General features: G+C 45.6%; 1 protein-coding gene across 8 annotated transcripts in view; it reads right to left on the bottom strand.

The window, feature by feature from the left end:
• The window catches only part of FNIP2 (folliculin interacting protein 2), a 118,084-nt gene that overhangs the window by 22,533 nt on the left and 76,760 nt on the right, over window positions 1–18,791 (bottom strand). For all 8 annotated transcript variants that reach the window (XR_005068254.1, XM_037058297.1, XM_037058299.1 and 5 more), the window contains 6 exons: window positions 17,370–17,499; window positions 10,475–10,676; window positions 10,085–10,173; window positions 7,733–7,879; window positions 7,446–7,615; window positions 348–1,668 (listed from right to left, as the gene is read on the bottom strand). Coding sequence is in view for 7 of the 8 variants with exons in the window: in XM_037058297.1 (XP_036914192.1) it covers window positions 348–1,668; window positions 7,446–7,615; window positions 7,733–7,879; window positions 10,085–10,173; window positions 10,475–10,676; window positions 17,370–17,499 (2,059 nt within the window). In the remaining variant the exon portion in view is untranslated. The remainder of the gene's footprint in view (window positions 1–347; window positions 1,669–7,445; window positions 7,616–7,732; window positions 7,880–10,084; window positions 10,174–10,474; window positions 10,677–17,369; window positions 17,500–18,791) is intronic.

Genomic DNA, 18,791 nt, shown 5'->3' with positions numbered 1-18,791 from the left:
TGCAATCCACCTCCTCCGAAGCCAGGCATCTGCTACCAGCAGCGTGGCTCCACCCAGAGGACAGAAAATTAAACCCCTGCTCCCACCAACACCTCCATAATACCCCCTAGGTTACCCCCAAATGTCATAGTCATCATAAAGGCACCCATTTGCCTCTTCACTGAGAGCTCTGGTGCACTCAGCCAGCGGTCTCCTTGGAGAAAGAGCAGGCTGGAAACAGTATCAGTCTCATAACACTTCTACTACTTCAAGGAAAAAAAAACTGTTACATGTAAAACAACCAACAGCTAACATGATCACGGCCATGCCTGAACCCAGTTCCCTGTGCCTCAGCCAGCCAGCATTACCTGGGCAGGGGCAGCTCCACTTCCAAGGCCCCTTCAACGCAGTCACCGCTGTGGCCTAAATGCAGTGTGGCTGAAGCACACGCTTCGTCGTCACTGTCTCCGAGAGCACTATCAGAGCTTTCATTTCTGGGAATGTCTCCTTCGGTCCTGAAGTCGCCTGTCCCACTGGCATCCCCACAGGGGACAGCTGCAGCAACTGAGACACCTGAGTCCTGCTGCACACACCTGCCAGGCTCTACCAGAGGTCCCTCCTCATCCTTCGAGTACAAACCTCTGCTTGTCTCCAGCGTTTCCAGTCCAGTCCTGGCCGCACTGGCACTAGGTACGCACGAGTCAGCAGCTGGGTCGGGCTGCCCGGCGGCATCTGCCGCAGCTCTGGTTCTGACGCCTCTGTCCTCAGCATAACCACTGTCAAAGTCACCTTCATCCCTGTCTGATGACTGATTCTGAGGACAGTGGACATTCTGTGGGAAGCCAGGAGGGAAGGAGCACCTAGAAACCTGCTGGTCCTGAGTCACGTCAGCGGCCACCCTGGGTTCAACCAAAGGACCACTGGCGAACTCCACAAGTTGTCTGCAGGCCTTTAGCCGCTCCTCCACTTTTCGGGTGCGGCTTTCAAAGTCAGACTCTGGAGATGCAGAGCTTCCAATCTGGAAGGTGACCTTCTCTAAGGCAGGCTCCTTCCAGGAAACTCTGTCCGGGCAGGGCCAGGCTGCCGACCAGTCTGGTAGCTTCTTATGCATCTCCCCTTTCCATTCCTCAGTGGTTTTCAATCCTGCCCCGAAACTGTCACAGCTGGAGAGCCTGGTACAGCCATCTTGTGGGACCTCATTTTCATTTTCTTCCTCCTTATAAAATGCGTCCTGAGGTTTCCAAGAGTTGTCCGGGGCTGGGTCCTGGCGTCCCGGGCTGCAGGCCACAGAACATTTGTTTTTTTCCTTGTCAGCTTTGGGACACAGGTCTCTGACGTCATTGTCCTCTGGGGTCCCAGCCAAGCCCTCAGGCCCGGGGCTCCTTCCTTCAGCCTTGGCCAGTGGCAGGATGGGAGGAAGGAGGGCAGGCTCGCTTCTCACCGTGACGACCACATACTCCGACTCTTCCACCTCTCCCCTCTCCAAGGCTGTTGTGATGTTGCTCCCACTTAACACCTGCTCCCCTTCTCCGGGATTCCCACTCCAGGTCAGCTGGTTCTCTTGCAGCTCAGAGCAACGGAGAAAGTAGGTCAGGACGTAAAGTATGCGTTGGACCAAGTCCTTCTGCTTCCCCACCACCACGGTGCGTGTCAGCCTCACTGGAGAGCCGATGGCCCCGTAGAGATCACCTGCAGAGCATAATGGACACAAAGACAAAGTCGTCTGGGGTGAGCATGCCTTGGATATGTCAGCTTTTACAAGAGAAAAACAGATGACTTACAGTCCCAAACAGATGACTTCAGAGTGCCAAACAAGAACTGTTTCTCCACACAAATAATCTGAGGCAAAGAGGTAATTCTTCGCAATGACTGAGTTTTGGTTTGGCCTCTCTGGTAGACGGTGTGTCTGGAAAGGCTGGGCATGGCCTCGCCCACTGCTCTTGGGGCCGGGGGACAGTGCTGGCTCACACAGCCCCACGTGAAGTCTGCCCACACAGTTCAACGGCTGGCCCCTCCCACCCCACCTCCAGAAGGAAGGCTGAGGCCAGAACCCTGAATATGTGACCAAATCAAGTACTATATCATGGGAACTAGAATAATGAGACATTTTAGAAGTCCTGGACAACAGAACAGGCCTTGAGATACAATCCAAATTCAGGGGTCTCTGAACCAAAGGGCAGTGAATCAATGCGAAATACTTAATGAAATGTTCTGTTCAGAATTATCTCAATATACAAACATGCACCAAGTACAATCAACTTAATTAACAAGAAGAAAATTACTTAGTCATGAATAATAAAATTCTGAATATAAATGAATCTGAATACTTCTATTACTTCACTCGAAAATTCTACTAGAATAATAATTTAAAAAAAAAACATGTCCCATACGTTATATCCTGACAAGTTGAAGAAAAACTGGCTAATGAGCCTTTGACATCTGGCTTAAAGGCAGAAGAAGGGCAAATGTGTCCAGGAACCCAGCAGTATAAGCTTTTCATCAGAAGTAGTGGTCAAGCCCCTAGCTATGAAAATCACTGCATCTGGTAAGTTATTTATTTGACACTCTGACAAGAACGGTAACGACAACAAAAGCCGACACTCCCAGACTGGGCAGGCACAGTGCTGAGTGTCTGACACAGACTTATCTCCTTTACATCGCTGCACAGCCAACCCTGAGCTAGAAACTGTTACAGGAATCATCAAGATGTTGGAAATAAATCAAAACCTGAAGAGACACTAAATAAAAGAAGAGGAGAAACACAATAATTGCTATATAAATAAGACCTCGAGAAGTCAGAACCCATGTGAGGAGTGCCGCAAGAGACAGGAGGAAAAGCATTAAAATCAGGGCACACAGTAGATACAACAAACTGAACTGACAGATGCAGGTGGAGGGGAAATTTCTGGGAACCATCAGGAAGTACTTCCTCTGGGGAGCACTTGGTAGAAGGCCACTGCCCCTGAGAACTCAGAGCACAGGACAGAAACGACATTAACCTTCTCTATAAAGACTAGATGACAGGCTGATAGAGCTTCATCTCTGAGGCTTTTGCAACTGACTGAGAAATTCCCCAAGAATTCAAGAGTAACCCAGAATTGTAGTCTGATGCTAGGACAAACACTGCTGTTTGAGAAGATGGTCTTGACTAAGCATGTGTCATGGTTCCTTCCCTGGGACCACATCGCTCATTGCTGCAGGGCGTCACAGACCCATCAGGCATTCATTGGACACTTGCCATATCGGTCCCCATGTTAATACAGAAGATAACCACTACACATCCAAAATCTGGTATAGGAAAGTAGTCACAGAGGAAAAGCCACTCAGAATGACAATACTTTTTTTCAATGCATATAACATTTTAATAACAAAATTGTAAGTGGAAAAAAGTAAAACAAAGACAGCTATTAAAAAATAATTTATGATCATTTAAACTCTATAAAGTAATGAGAGCAATGTGTGCGGACACTGCCATCACTTTAGGACCAAACTTCAAACAAATACCGTAACCCATTATTAAAATCACAGACCTGTACCATTAACGATTTACTGGATCTTGAACTCGAGCGCAATTTTTTGAGTCCCGGATTGAGGAAACCACTCATTTTAGAGCAGATTCCATTGTTCCCCTGGGTGTAATTTTGCAAAATGAAGGCAAGTTGCACAACCATGTGAACAGACTTAATGCTACTGAACTGTTATACTTAGAAATGGTTAAGATGATAAATGTTCTGTCCTGTGCTTCTTTTTAAAGCATAATTTAAAATACAAACTTCAATTTAAGAAAAAGAGAGACAATGCGAGGACGACAGAAAAAAAGGGAGGGATGGGTAGAAAGAGTGTTTGCAGGTGAAACAGAAGCCAAAGGCAGAGAGTGCACAGAAGCAGGGAGGGCTGTGGGGGGGGGCGGCGAGAGAGACCAGGGAAAGGACCAAAGGGGACACCGAGAGTGAACACAAGAGAGGGGAGACAGCCAGCAGAGGAACACAGAGAGAGGAACCGCAGAAGAAGGAGGGGAAGAACAGACAGAGGGGTAAGGAGGGGAAAGGAAAAAAGAGATGGAGAGTGGACAGGACCACATGACGGGGAACCGGAGAGAAACAACTGAGGCTGGAACAGAGGGGAGGGAAGCAGACAGGGAAAAGCCCTTGCGGGAAACAAAACGCCAAGGCGGAGGGGAAGAAACAAGATATCAAGGAAAACCGAAAAGACAGAAACAGAAAGTAGAGACGGGCAAGAACAAGAATGGGGGAGAGAATGAGGGGAGAGGCTGAGCGAACTCAGCAGCATCGTCACTGGAATAGGAAACCGAAAGGGTGAGAGGTGAGCGGCACGGAGACCCCAAAACAAAGGTGGACAGAGGGAGAAACAGAAAACTGGAAAGATAAAAGAGAAAAACTAAGTATCTTAAAGGACCATTTATTCATTGATTACTTTCTACTACATGTGTATATGCTACGAAGTCCCCTTTAAACGCTGTTGCCTGAATGCTAAACATTGTTATTTACTGTATCTTTATTATCATTTATTTCAAAATATTTTGTAACTTCTCTTGTGAAGTTGTTTGGCTTATGAGTTATTTCGATGTGGTGGCTTAATTTCTGAGCAAGTAGGAATTTTCTCCTTACATATTTTATCAGTTTACCCTTTTAATTCCACTACATTCTGAAACACACAATTTAAATTTCTGGAGGAAAAAAATGAAGGAATTTCATTGAGAAATTGAAAGGCACTCTACCCCTCCTTACCCCTCTGTCTGTTCTTCCCCTCCTTCTTCTGCGGTTCCTCTCTCTGTGTTCCTCTGCTGGCCGTCTCCCCTCTCTTGTGTTCACTCTCGGTGTCCCCTTTGGTCCTTTCCCTGGTCTCTCTCGCCCCCCCCCCCCAGCCCTCCCTGCTTCTGTGCACTCTCTGCCTGTGCACTCTCTTTTACTCATATTAATTAACACCCTTAATCACAACTGTTTTTTCAAGAAGAAAAGCTGCCTTTCACTTCCACAATGAGGTCATTGGGGTCAGACACCCACAGGACCCCTTCAACCAGTGGTGAAAGACAGTGGTTTTCACACTTTGTACACCTTCCCAAGAAAGAAACACTTTTTAGACTGCAACCTCACACTTCCTCTGCAACATTTTACAAAACACNCTACATTCTGAAACACACAATTTAAATTTCTGGAGGAAAAAAATGAAGGAATTTCAGACTCTTTTACTCATATTAATTAACACCCTTAATCACAACTGTTTTTTCAAGAAGAAAAGCTGCTTTTCACTTCCACAATGAGGTCATTGGGGTCAGACACCCACAGGACCCCTTCAACCAGTGGTGAAAGACAGTGGTTTTCACACTTTGTACACCTTCCCAAGAAAGAAACACTTTTTAGACTGCAACCTCACACTTCCTCTGCAACATTTTACAAAACACAGATGTGTCACTGTGGTATTTTCTATTCTATGGTACTTTTAAAATGCTCTTTTGACCTACTAAGTGGCTTGCACAACCCACCAGCGGGTGCTTAGCCACACTTTGGACACCCAGATGTGGAGAGCACGCATTGGGCACAGGCGGGAGAGCTAAGCTCCTGAGCAGCAAGCCCCAGGGGATGCAAGGGCTTGTTGCTCCCAGCTTTGCTCCCCGTTCCCCCAGGAACACTGAGAACCCACACAGAAGTGGACACTGTGGTACCCATCCTGGCCAGCTCTCAGATACGCCTGTGAAATAATTCAAGATACGGAGAATCTTTTCTACTACTTAGGAACCTGGATTAAAGTTATATCTGCATCAGTGTACATTACCAGCAATTTCTATTTTTCTGTTTACTGTGACTTGGTACCTAGTTAATGCAAATATACTTGGAAATGAGCATCTTCCCCTGTCAAATTATTGAACCCCCACAATTTTTTGTAATAATGGAAACTCAACTGTCACTTACACTTTGGCTTCACAAAGCTCTGGCGTGGCTCTGCACCAGGGCCTCACCCTCTCAGCCCCTCCTCACACCACTTCGTCAGCAGCCAGACACTGTGGACTGCTCGGGGCGGGCACCCTGGAAGGCTCAACAGTACGTGATCCCCGCTGAAAAGGGACTGTGAGCCCACAGGAAGGGACTTGGCCTTCTTAGACTGAACAAAGGAAATCAACAGCTCTCAAGGAGTTAAATTTCAAATGAGAAGCAGTGCTTTTCTGCAGCCTGTGATTCGTTTTCTGGAAAATGCCATTTTAACATTTCCTTAAATATGCCTTCTTCAAACACCCCCCACCCCCTCCTCTCAGTTTACCTCTCGGCGACCTTCCAACATTAATATTTTCATCAGCATACTGGCAACAAAGGTGCTTTACACATAACTAACTGAATTCCCACAGCCGCTGTGAACTGTTTTCACCCCGTTTCACAGATGAAGAGACTGAGGACAGAGAGGTCAAGTCGCCTGCCCCCGGACCCTGGACCTGATCCGGGCAGCTCTGGCGCTAGCGCCCCTGCTCTCAGCCTCTGCACTTCAAGTCTCCCTCCCGCATCCTTTCTGCACGTCCACATCACAGGACGACCCACTCGGGACACCCTGAAACCATCGAATACAAGTCGGCTTCCTCTGTTATGCAGACAGTTCACTGAGGCTGAGCCGTGCATGCCAGTCAAGTCCGCATCCTGGAATCTAACACAGGGCCAGGGGCAGAGTGAGTACCCGTTTTACTTTGTCACCGTAAACGTCTGACAAATGAGAGGACCTAGAGTATACCTCTCCTCCAAAATATGACCCCAAAATACGTAAAATTGGTCTCAGAAACCCAAAACTCTGTACCCAACTATGCCAAAGCATTAGACGCCTATACTGTGTCTCAGTATAAAGCTTTCAGGAAAAAATGCCACCCACTAATGCAAGAAAGCAGTGTACAGAAAGGTAAGATTTCACACTCATGCTAAAATTTAAAAGATGGTGAAATTATATTGTACTACTTTCTTTTTTGTCTTACTTTTCTCCTACCCAGTCCATCCTCTAAGGTAAGACAGCCCCCATTCTCAGTCGGGGGGTGTCTTACCTCTGGCCCCAGGGGACACTCAGCAATGTCTAGAGCCATTTTGATCATCACCACTGCAGGGGTGGGGAGGGTTCCACCGGCAGCTGGGGAACGACTGTCAGTGATGCTCTAAACATCCTACAATACACAAGACTACAACACACAAGACAGCTCCCCCAAGCCCCGCCCAACAAAGAATGATCGGTTCCAAGTGTCGATAATGCAGACGTCAAAAGCCTTGCTCTGGGATGCTTTGCTACATTGTACGGCAGAGCACAATTTACCCACACACCTTCAGAAGAGTCCAATGAGGCACCCCTACGATTAGAAATCTGCGGGCCAACGCCTTCTCCTCGAGTCACTGGGTTAGACAGTGACCACTGACTACAAATTCCAGCCTTTTCCCTATCCCACCCCACAGAGGCGCTGAGTGACCCAATCAGGCACTGACCCAGCTGCGCCCAGAGAGGGTTGTAGGGGTGTGTTCTGGCCAGTGCGCTCACTGACTGGGAGGTGCGTTTCTCTGCGAAGGCTTTAACGGGAGGGTGATCGACGGGCATGACGGTCGGCACCCAGGCCAGGTGGTAGGTCAGCACTGCGGTCAGCAAGGCAGCAAAAAACCTTCGAGAAAGGGAAGAAAATACAGCCTGATGAGTCAATGCAGGAAGGGACACGTCACACCAGAACGTGCACTGGCCACACGCCAGGGCCGCCGCGGTCCCGAGAGCTGGAGCTTACTGGTTTTTGTTGGTCTGCTCGATCAGAGAGGCAAACTCCTTGAGAAAGCGCTGGCAGAGCTGCGTCTTCTCTGAAGTGCTGGACATCATGGTGAGCCACACGGGCTCCGCTATCCTTGGGACGGAATATAAGTTCCAGATAGTCTCCCTGCCAAGAGACGAGGGACACACAAAACTGTCACACACATTATCTCGGGTAATCTCTCTATAAAGAAATAAAGGAGACAACAGTAACCCGACACTGCGTTGGACTCCACAGACTCACGCAGGACATAGGACAGGAGTCTGCAAACCACGGCCCACAGGCCAGATCTGACCACCACCGTGTCAGTGAGGGTCACTGGAACACAGTTGCAGTCACTCACCCACATGTTGCTGCTTTTGCACAATGACGAAGCTGAACAGCTCTAACAGAGACCCTTTACAGAAAAGGTACACCGACACTCGAAATAAAATATTCGTTTTAAAACAATTTATTTCCTCAATGTCTTCAATCAGGATTTATGACCATTTTTATAGAGAAGAAATAAACTATATTTTATACTAAAAATGTGACTGGGGTAACACAACTCTTCTGATTTCTGGTTAGTGCTATAACTCCCTCAGCCAAAGAACCCTACTCATTTAAGATAAAAAACCACATAAATGGCCCTTTAGTATCCTATGTCCTATGTTTTCATATGGACTAACAGAATCTAATTTGTACAACTGTAGGTTTTACAGGAACTACCTAGTCTGGTTCTGTCACTTCACACATGAAGAAACAAGCACTGGAGAAATGTTACTGGCACGAGATAGGCTAATACTGAACGACAAGGTCAGGATGAGAACACAGGTCACCCAACTCTCCTGAGAGCTCCGCTCTAAACTACACGGCTCACGCATTTTCCTAAGAGCCCACTGACTTAGCTTGGCGCCTCCCCTGGTACGTCCTCACTCTTCCAAAATCAAAACAGATGAGATTTTTGCTGACTTGATTTTCTAGCTGTGTGCATAAAAGAACTGAACACAAAACAATTCCACTTTGGCAAAAAAAAACCCCCAGATCATCTGCCAACTTAGGCAGCAACGAAAAATTACAGTCACGTAGAACTGGGATTCATTTACCAAACCTAAGGTCCCCAAATGCTAGTGCTTTCTTTTGTCCCCATTTCTGTGGGGACAAGCAGATGAAGTGTGAAGAAGACCTCTCTATGTACACTGTAGGGAGGCCTTCCGGTCGTATACTTCCAGATTCTTGATGTCTGAAAAATGGATGCTCTCATTAAAATAGCAATCGGACTCTCAAGTACAAGTCAGCTTCCAGTCTGACCACAGCAGAACAGCAGCAAGTTCAGTGCTATCCTCACGCACTGTAGAAGGTTTACTAATCACCAGACCATCAGCAAAAAGCACAACTTCATACTACCTATTTCTGACATATATGACTTAGGTCTTAACTATCACCAGGTAATGACTGAGATATTACTTGTGTACTTTATACATAACCCAGGATTCAAAACAGGCTGGGGATTTTGCTCTAAGTGGTATTATAGAGTTCACCAGCATATACCTTAAGCACCGCAAAAATGTTCTAACAATAAGAACTGAACAACTTTTCACTCCTTAGCTACAGAGTAACAGTTTGACTCATTAGTTCCTAACTGCTTTGGAGTGGGTTCCTTCCCCTTCCAGAAGGTGGCTCTAAGAAACAGTGTGACGATCCCAGCTCAGCGAAGCAGAAGAGAATCCCACCTGCTACCCAAAGCACGTTACCTCTCCACCCAGACATTAGGGCAAGGACTCTAGAAAACTAGTATCCAGAGAACAAAAATCATTAATTAGAAGTTAACAATGAAGGCACACGAGGCTGGTGATGTAATTTAATGCCCAGAACAGGACATCTTTGGGAGGACACTGGGTATAAAGCAGGACTGTCCTGGCAAGCGGGAATGCGCACCTCCCTGACATACATACCCTCTCCATCTACGCTTTGGACGAGCATCCCTGAACTCAAGTTTACACATCCATACAATGGGCAACAGCGCCTACTGTTAGGGCTTTTGTGAGGATGACATGAAATGTGAATAGGCGTATAAGAGACACTAGAATATTAGTTTTCTCCATTTACTCTGTTAAAAAAAAAACAATCATATTGAGGACTATCTGTCAGGCAGTAGTGAGGAGTACTTTGTGCTGAGTGACTCAGGTTTTGCACTTCTTTGATCTCAGTTTCCATCTTAAAGGAAAGAACTGCTAAATCGACTCATCACTGCCAGCGATTCCAAGCCATGGGCTCTGCTGCCCTAGGTCCACGGCTGCCACTGTTACTGCCTCTCACAAATTTGTGGGATTTGACAAACTGCAAATTTACCTGAATTCTCCCAGAGCTTCCATCAGACGGCTTACGTAAAACTGGACACGGAGACTTGATTCTGCAATCTTCCGACAGGAGATCATGGCCTTCATCAAAGAGAAAGAAACCAAATCACTCTTAGCGAAGAAACTGTTGTATTAACTGGCTGCTGGGCTTTATAATCAAAACACTGATGGTAGTGACGCCTAAGTTATCAGGCAGCAGTCAATTCCTCTCCTAAAGCCACACAGTATCTGCTGTATAATATCAATGTGCCAAAGGGCCCATCGCTGCTGCAGGTGAGCTACATTCTCTAGGAAAGTGATCTGATGCCTCAACAAAGAGACTCGGCCATCTTCCAAGACCCGTAATCACTTCACTATTTGAGTAAGATTACGTTCTTATTACCTTTTCAATTGCACTCTTCAGCCTGTTCATGTGAGACTCAAACAGGGGGAAGTGAGAAAAAAAGAAGTCCTGGAAATCCCTCTGGGCCTCTTCTTTCTCACACAGGGAAAAGATGATGCTGATGGCAATCTTCTTCCTCCGAACTATGGCAGGATTAGAGCTGCAGGTTTCTTCAGCCAAGCTGAAGGTCTCGTCAGTTGACCTGGAGGGAAATCAGTTTGAAGAGTGGCACCAGTGAGTGACACTGAAGATGAACTCTGACGTCAGGGGATGACAGTGAGGTGCTAACCCAGAACACTCGGAGTCCTACCTGGGAGTTGACCTACCTCTCACCCAGTCTCTCCTATAATTCTCTGTTATGAAAAATGAAAGTATCACTTACAACCCCATACCATCCTAACATGAAAGGAAACTTAAAAACTGAGAGTAATTTCCAATGTCCCCTTGTTAGACTCTCGGTCTTCTTCCCTTGGACCATTTTGCATCAGGTTGGCGGTGCTTATGAAAAGGTGTGAAATACCTGTTCACTCTAAACATGGGCCCTTTGTTCTCTGGTTGACAGACACTAGTAGACAAGAATGTGGTATTCCATTTAACGAAGGACCATAGTTTGACTCTTCACAGGCAGGTGAGGTTCACTTTCCCAAGGCTATTCAAATTAGATGAAGTTACTCCTGTTAAGTGCTCAGATTAAGCCTGAGGTTGACGCGGCTCTCTGGGAAACCCCCAAACCCAAAGACCCACCTCTTTCCTGGTATAGTCCAGTTCTCAAAAAACTTAAGATTCTTTTGAGGGACTCTGCTTCTCTGACAAGAGAATCAGGAAGCCAATAAATCCTTAATATATATTTGTCTTTTTTCCCCATTACCATTTATCCCCCTTGTCGGTAAGCCTCACGAACGTGGGCCGACCCTGTCTTTTATTTAACTATTCTGAAAAGCCAGCATAACCGCCACATAGCTATGAACAGCAAGAGTGAAAATAAACAAACTCGTTTGTTTCTACAAAGAAATCAAAGCCACAGACATGACAGTGCAAATGAGAGCACCTAGCTGGGCGCACGGTATCAATAGGTATGCAGTAAGTGTTTCTTACTCACTGACTCCACCATTCACACTCATCTCTCTGCCAAACACGGGAGGACACCGCTTCCTCCACTTCCTTCACTACAAATTACAACACAGCAATTACTTGTGCTTTGAAGAATTTGAGGCAGCTGGCCTCCTACTCTTGGCCTTAAAATTTCTCCTTTAGTGCTCTGCTCATGGTCTACAATGTGCTTGTGATTTCAAGTACACCCACTTTTTCAAAAACATACATTACATTAAAAGTTTTATGGTAAGGAAAGCTATTTTATGTTTAAAGGACAGGAGACAGACATCGTGTTCTAGCCTCAGGGAAACGTGCCATTGTTCTCCCCTGATTTGAAGCAAGATCCTGGAGAGGCGGGTGTGGACCCTCACTAGCAGCAGTGCCTCTGGAAGGACACAGTCCCCAGGCGCCATTGAACATGTGACGCATCACAATAAACCGTCACCTGTTTTCTCCGAGAAATTTCTAGATCCCAATCATCTGCTCACCAGAAAAAAATTCTTGAGGTTCTTAGAATTTTACTTAATTGTATACAGTGCTTGCTCTTCTTTTACGTAGTACTTGTGATTTGTTTTCCTACACCAGTTTATTTCTACTCTGTACAGGACATTCTGAGCAATTTATTAGATAACAACATGCCCTTGCAACCTTTTTGAATACTTCCTACTTCCCTTCTTTGTCAAAAGCAAAATGACCACATCAGCCCATTCATCTTTGGCCAATGTGGTCTTTAATAATCAAATTGCAATAAACACTGAACCTATTCGGATTTATGTATCACCTTCATCTCTACCCTGTAAACATTGACCACCTCCACGTTAATGTAGCAGAGAGCGCCCCCTACTGAATTTCTGAAAAACTCCCACAGAGGTCACAGTGTGGGTAGCTCTTAGACTAGCTTCACTGTATCTCTCTACTGAGTTCTAAAGCAACTGAGCTTCATTCTGTAGTCTTGGATCAACCATTTAAACTAGAATAAATCAGGACATGTGCTACTGTAATTATAGTTTTAAAATTGTTTCACAATAAAAGGATGTTTCTGAGTATTTTTAAAAATCCGCGCCAGCTGGTCAAATGGTCAGAGCCATCATCCCATAAACTGAAAGGTGGTGGGCTCGATTCACAGTAAGGGCACATGCCAAGGTTTTGGGTTGGTCCAGGCTGAGAATCGTACAGGAGGGAACCCGTTATCGTTTCTCTCTCACATCAATGTTTCTCTCCCCCCCTTCCTCCCCCTTTCTCTAAAATCAGCAAACATATCCTTGAACGAGAATAATACATACATACACACACACACACACATACATAATTAATTCAGGTGTGCATCCAAATACTTCATCCTATCTTTACCCTTAGCCACCTCCAGGTAAGGTGCCACACATCATTTTTGCAAATGCAGAAGCTGAGGCAGAGTGGTTCATCAAGTTGCTTTAGGAACAGAAAACCTGTTAGTGACAATGCTGGATTAGAACCCAGGGTCCATCTTCTAGGTCAGGCTCATTCCTTGGACATGTGAAATGAGCAGGGGCCCCGCCCCACACCCGACCCATCTGCTGCTGCCTGTGCCATGGGAGGTGCCAGACCAGCGGGAGCACCTCGGGGACAGCTGGGCAAAATCGCATCAGGTGACGGCCTCTGGGTCAGGGAAAGACCACCGCCACCCACTTAACTTTTTCTCCTTATAAAAAATCATGAGGAATCTTGTTGACATAAGCTTTTACAAACATTATGAGTACCTCAAGGTCAGAAAAAGGGCCAAAACTCTGACCATTTAAGTGCATCTCAATGATCTACACTAGGTATCAGGACTGCCTGGTCTAATTGTTTACGTCAACTTTGAACTTATGCTCAATCTATGGACACCTTAGAACATACGAAGGCGCCATTTCTGTGGGTCAAAGAACACCCCGTCAGCAACTTTATATGGTCAATTCCTTACAAAGTCAAATCATTAATCGTTCAAGTCAAAAGCCTTTCTGAGACATTATACCTTGCTCCTTTAGGGTATCAACAGCCTCACTAAGGGATGAAAGCTCTGCAGCTCCACCCCCACCCCCAGGGCAGTACCAGCTGCTAACTGCTCAGGCCTGACTCCTCACCCAGGAACCCAAGTTCACCACCGGGCACAGCAGGGGCCCTGAGGCACCGGTGTCAGTGTGGAACTACGAGCTGAGATTGTGAACATCCTCCCTGTCTACCTTTAACTCTCTTAGCAAAAACGTTTTTTGACTACTGTGAATTTTCTCTCAAAGCCAGAGGCAATCACATTTCTGGTACCCACTGTTCTGTCTAGCACAAGACGTTAATTTTCCCACCCACACACTTGCATAACCTTTCAGTGAAAGGATCTTCATAGGCACAGGGATCGACTCAAAATGTCCGAGGCGCTCACATTCTCAGCATTAAGTAGTGCTGACTCCACGCCTGCTCCACAGGCAGCCATCCGCTCAACAGGGAGCCCTGCCTGCCCTGGGAAGACCCCAGGTTTGGTTAATGTTCTGCGATTGCTACCTTGAATTCTTAATAATTGTATTATTGAACTTGTCAGGGAAGTCTGATGGACACTGAAGCATGTGTGTGAGCAATAAAGGTACCAAACTACAGAGCAGGTGGTGGTCAGGCCCCAGGGCGTGCAACCCAGACAATGAGTAATTGGCCTGGTGGTCAGGCACACGCCCACATGTCTGCGTGATCCAGGGTGCCACAAGGCCCCAACTTGGCAAGGCTGAGACCTGGGCCCAGACTGGTGACTGTGACAGCAGCAGCAGCAAGAAGTTTTCCCGACTGTGAGCATGGGGGAAGATGCGACAGGGCTGTGACCTACGCTGGGAGGCCGGCTCATCCATCCATCACTATGCACTCTGCACAAATATGGAACTCTCTGACCTGAGCCCCAGGACAGTAAATAATCACAGAGCAAGAGCCTAGAGTGCACACTGCAAAAAAGCATATCAGGCTGTAACTAGAATTCCTCACACTTTATAGTCTCTGGTTTTGAAAAGTATATCAACATTATAAATCAAATATCCAAAGACACAGAAAGAGAAGGTAAATGTAAAGGCTTATGCGGTGGACAGAAACCCCCTTGCTATTTTCATACGAAGCTTCAGATGAAGAAATTATCAACAAGGAAGCTGAGTATGCAACTAATTTCTCCATACAGCTGAAGATGCAGTGATGGAATGCATAAAGCATTTTAAATTGTATACAACTCAGGAAGACACTTTCAGTTTAAGACTTCCACAAGTTACAGGAAATGTCAAAGGAAAGATCAGAATAACCTTGTATAAATTTACATTTAAAATTAAATTCACACTTACACAAAATGGATCTGAGTGAAGAATTAAATCTTTTTAGAAAAAGTATTCCACAAGAATCAACCAATCTAGATGTACAAAAATTTACATTTTGAAAGTCGATCAGAAATGTATCTCCATGTTATCACAACCTGTGAAGCTCCAGTAACAGTTTCTGCATCAGGAGAAAGATCTTTCTCCAAGTAAAAAAACTACCAAAAATATCTGCCATCTTGCATTTGCCAGGAGCTACTAACACTGCTTATACATCACCTGATGTATAAATTATATCAACTAGGGTATAAATTTTGGTAATGGAAACAAATGAACTTGCAGAAAAGTGAGCCAGAGAAATCTTATAATAAATGAAGGTATTGCATTATTACTATTTCTTATATTATGATATCAAAGTATTACTTTTTGTAATTTATAAATTTGCTATTATTCATTTTTTTTCCTTTATGAATCCAGAGAAAGGGGAAGGGAGGGAGGGAGAAAGAAAGGGAAACATGAATGTGAAAGAGAAACACTAATCGGCTGTACCCTGACTGGGGATCAAACTCGCAGCCCAGGCATATGCCCTGACCAGGTACTGAACCTGTGACCCTTCGGTCTACAGGACGATGCCCAAACAACTGAGCTAAACCAACCAGGGCAATTTATGTTATTATTCACGTGTCACTATTGTTCCTATCACATTTAGTAAGTAAAATATTTTTAAAGGGAAAATTTCACATTTTAGTACTCTTTAACAGCACTTTTTCATGCTTTTTGAACAAGGGACCCAGCACTTCCACTTTTGAGCCCAAGATATCTATTTTAGGTGTGAGTTCACTAAAGATACATTAATTCCCAAAGCCAGGTCTCAGTTCAAATTAGACATTTTGAAGAATTTGGGAGGACTGGGTTGGAGATTGCTACTCAATGTTGGATTCACACCTGAAAGGACAGAAAAGCATTTCTAGTCAAGGGAAGGTGTCTGAGGCGAAGGCTTCTAAGCCCCATTGATTTCTCCCAACCACAGAAGTCGCTGTAACAACTGCAAGGACGGTGGGACACCTTCTCCTGGCAGTTGCAGCAGCAGCAGTGATGACGATGGCAGCAGGAAGAGTAAGTAAGCCCTACCTGCCAACATTTTACTCACTGCACCTCATCCCAGCCTGACGTGACTTGCTATGACCCTTTTGCCTTTCCCACCAGTGCTGTGTAGCTGACGCCAGGACGGCTACGCTGCAGGTGAGAAATGGCACTTGAAATCCCAGCTAACTCACTCTCTCGCTCCTCCAGTGCGCGGCAGAGCTGGGACGTGTCCCCACATCGAATTCCAGGCTCCTCACCACTCTGCACAAAGTCCATCGACCAAAGAGCAGTTCTTCAGTGAGTGTGTCGTGCGGCCATGATTTTAACTTTTGGTCTCACTCTTGAGAGCAACAGAAGAGACAAGCAGCCTGCCCTGTGCCACACACACACCTTGGATCCTGGTTTCTCAGCTTGTCACTTCAGCACCACCTCTTTCATGAAAGACCCCTAGTCCCCCCCCCAACCACCAGCAACTGTTCTCTCCCTCTCCGATCCCAAAGCACTTGATGCCTCTCTGCAGCACTGACCATTCAGGTCTTTACACCACTACTGATGGATGTACCTTCACACTAAACGCAGGCAGGTACCTAAATCACATTTACACCTTCACAGACTCCCTACACGTGGTAATCACCAGTCACTTTACTAAATCCGGCAATTTCCATGTGGATTTTCATAGGCACAACATATCCTAATTCCCTCTGAGTTTCTGGATTACAGAAAGAAGAGGTTGCAGGCTACTGATGTAACAGCACTGAGAGCCAAAAATGTACATTTTAAATAAACTTTAGATCTAAAAGCATGCCAAGTAGGTACTAGAATTATTGGGGGAATCACCTTGTAAATTATACAAATTTCTAACCACTATGCTGCGCACATAAAACTAATGTAAAATAATACTGAAAGTCAACTGTAATTTAAAAATAAAAAAAATAAAAATCAACTGAAAGCAGAAGGCAGAAAATATCTTGATGCCACCCCCATTCATAACCCGATTCATGACTATTTAAGAATTTGAGTTTTACAAAGAAAGTATGTCACAGTCCTTGAGTTCGTAAATTCTCGAAGGTCACAAGAGTGTCACCATGAGGAAGAGATTCACTCCACTCTCCTAACATACAAGAGCCACACCTGGAAGGGAGCCAATTAAAACATAATGCGCATTCACTCTAAATGAACAGCAGACGTGGCTTATACACAACACAACCACCCAGCTATTCCCCAGTGTCTTTCCAAACCAGGAGATACGTTGTGGTTGTTTTTACTTATTCTTTCCAGGAAACTTCTAACTTGCGAACTTTCATGCTGACCCGAAGCTCATCAGAAAGCTTCACCTCCCCCATCCCCTTGACACCAGGCGGTTCTGTGGTTCCCATCAAGCTGCCTGCGAGGGCACCCTTCCCGGGGAGAGGGGACCTGCAGCTCACCTCCTGGGAATGATGCCGTTTTCCAAACTCGTAGTCTGACTCCGAAGCCAGCGGCGTTGGTAACTGCTGGAAGAGGACGCAGAGGAGCTTGGTGATGGGAAAGGTGTAATCAAAAGGCTGCTTAGAGAGGCTGTGGGGAGGAAAAGGTGAAAACCGAAAGTTGAGGTAGTAAGTCCTGAGTAGCTACATAGAAAAATACATGCCAAGTAACCTAAATTTTCAGGTTCTACCAGTCATATCCAGCAGGGGGAGACATAACTTCTCTCTTACTGAGACTTTGCTGGTACAGCAAAGAAAATAAATTGAAAGAAACAGGGATTACAACCTAACAAGTGCATCAATTACCAGGCCCCATATTACAAATGCAAAGTAATTATTACTCATTCAATCAGAGGGTAGAGAGTGGATTTCTCATTAAATAGCCCACATAACATAAGCATTTCTATCACTACCCTGGAAACCAACTCCAAGCAGGATGTTTACTTACACACACTGCTCCCTCTTGACTATGTCTTCACTCGCCATTTTGGGGTGAAATCTACACAAATAAGTGGCTGTTCCACATAATATCCTCCTCCCTGCTCCCTATCCCCAAACACAACATTTATCCATCTGTCCCCCATCCTTGGCCTCTAGTCTTAGTCTTAAATGTTGTCTGCTTGCCTTACCTATTTGCCTCCAAGCATCTCTCTGCTTCCAGAACATGAGCTGCCTGCACCTGGGCTTGCATTCTGAGTGAGCTGCCCTGAGGCCCAGACTCCTATCCCAGGCAGAGAGGGCCTGGTCCCTCTAGGGGAGGCAAAAGGTTTCTTTCAAAGGGATGTCTAATGATTTGGAAGAATGGAAGGAGGAGACAGGCTTTCTCCCTTTACTTCCCTAGGGCTAAGGAATTAGACACCCAAGTGTCAGACCAATGGGAAAGGAAATGGGCTGTTAGAAATAGCTGGTCAACATTTTCAGAAGCAAATCACAGAACAAAGGAAAGTGACTTCGGTAAACACAGGGCAATATGCTCCCAGATATCACTTGATAAGGCAGTTTCTCCAAATGACTATTACATTTCTACTTAAAGCTTTTACAGGCAGATGGAAATTACCTGACTCTCTGACCTCAGTTCTTAAATACTGCAATAATATTTAAGCCAATATCAATAAGCTAATGCTGAGTGTCTACCACGTTGGGTGTTGTGCTAGGCATCAGGGACACAGTGGTGGACAACACACACACATTGGCCTGCATGAAGCTTTGAGTCTAGAATAGTGGTGAACTTCCCAGGCTACAAAACATAGATATTTGCATAACAACTTCAGGTTCTTTCCACAGCAGAGGCCTATGGGATGCTTTGCACCCCTGTACCCAGGACAGTGTCCTGAATACAACAGACAATTAATAAATGTTTGCTGAATACACTGTACTTCTACA

Source organism: Sturnira hondurensis, unplaced genomic scaffold (assembly GCF_014824575.4).
Source record: "Sturnira hondurensis isolate 20B ecotype Veracruz unplaced genomic scaffold, ASM1482457v3 Scaffold0010128, whole genome shotgun sequence".
Taxonomy (NCBI): domain Eukaryota; kingdom Metazoa; phylum Chordata; class Mammalia; order Chiroptera; family Phyllostomidae; genus Sturnira; species Sturnira hondurensis.
The sequence above is the reverse complement of the archived record's forward strand: the minus strand, read 5'-3'. Positions and strand labels throughout refer to the sequence as shown.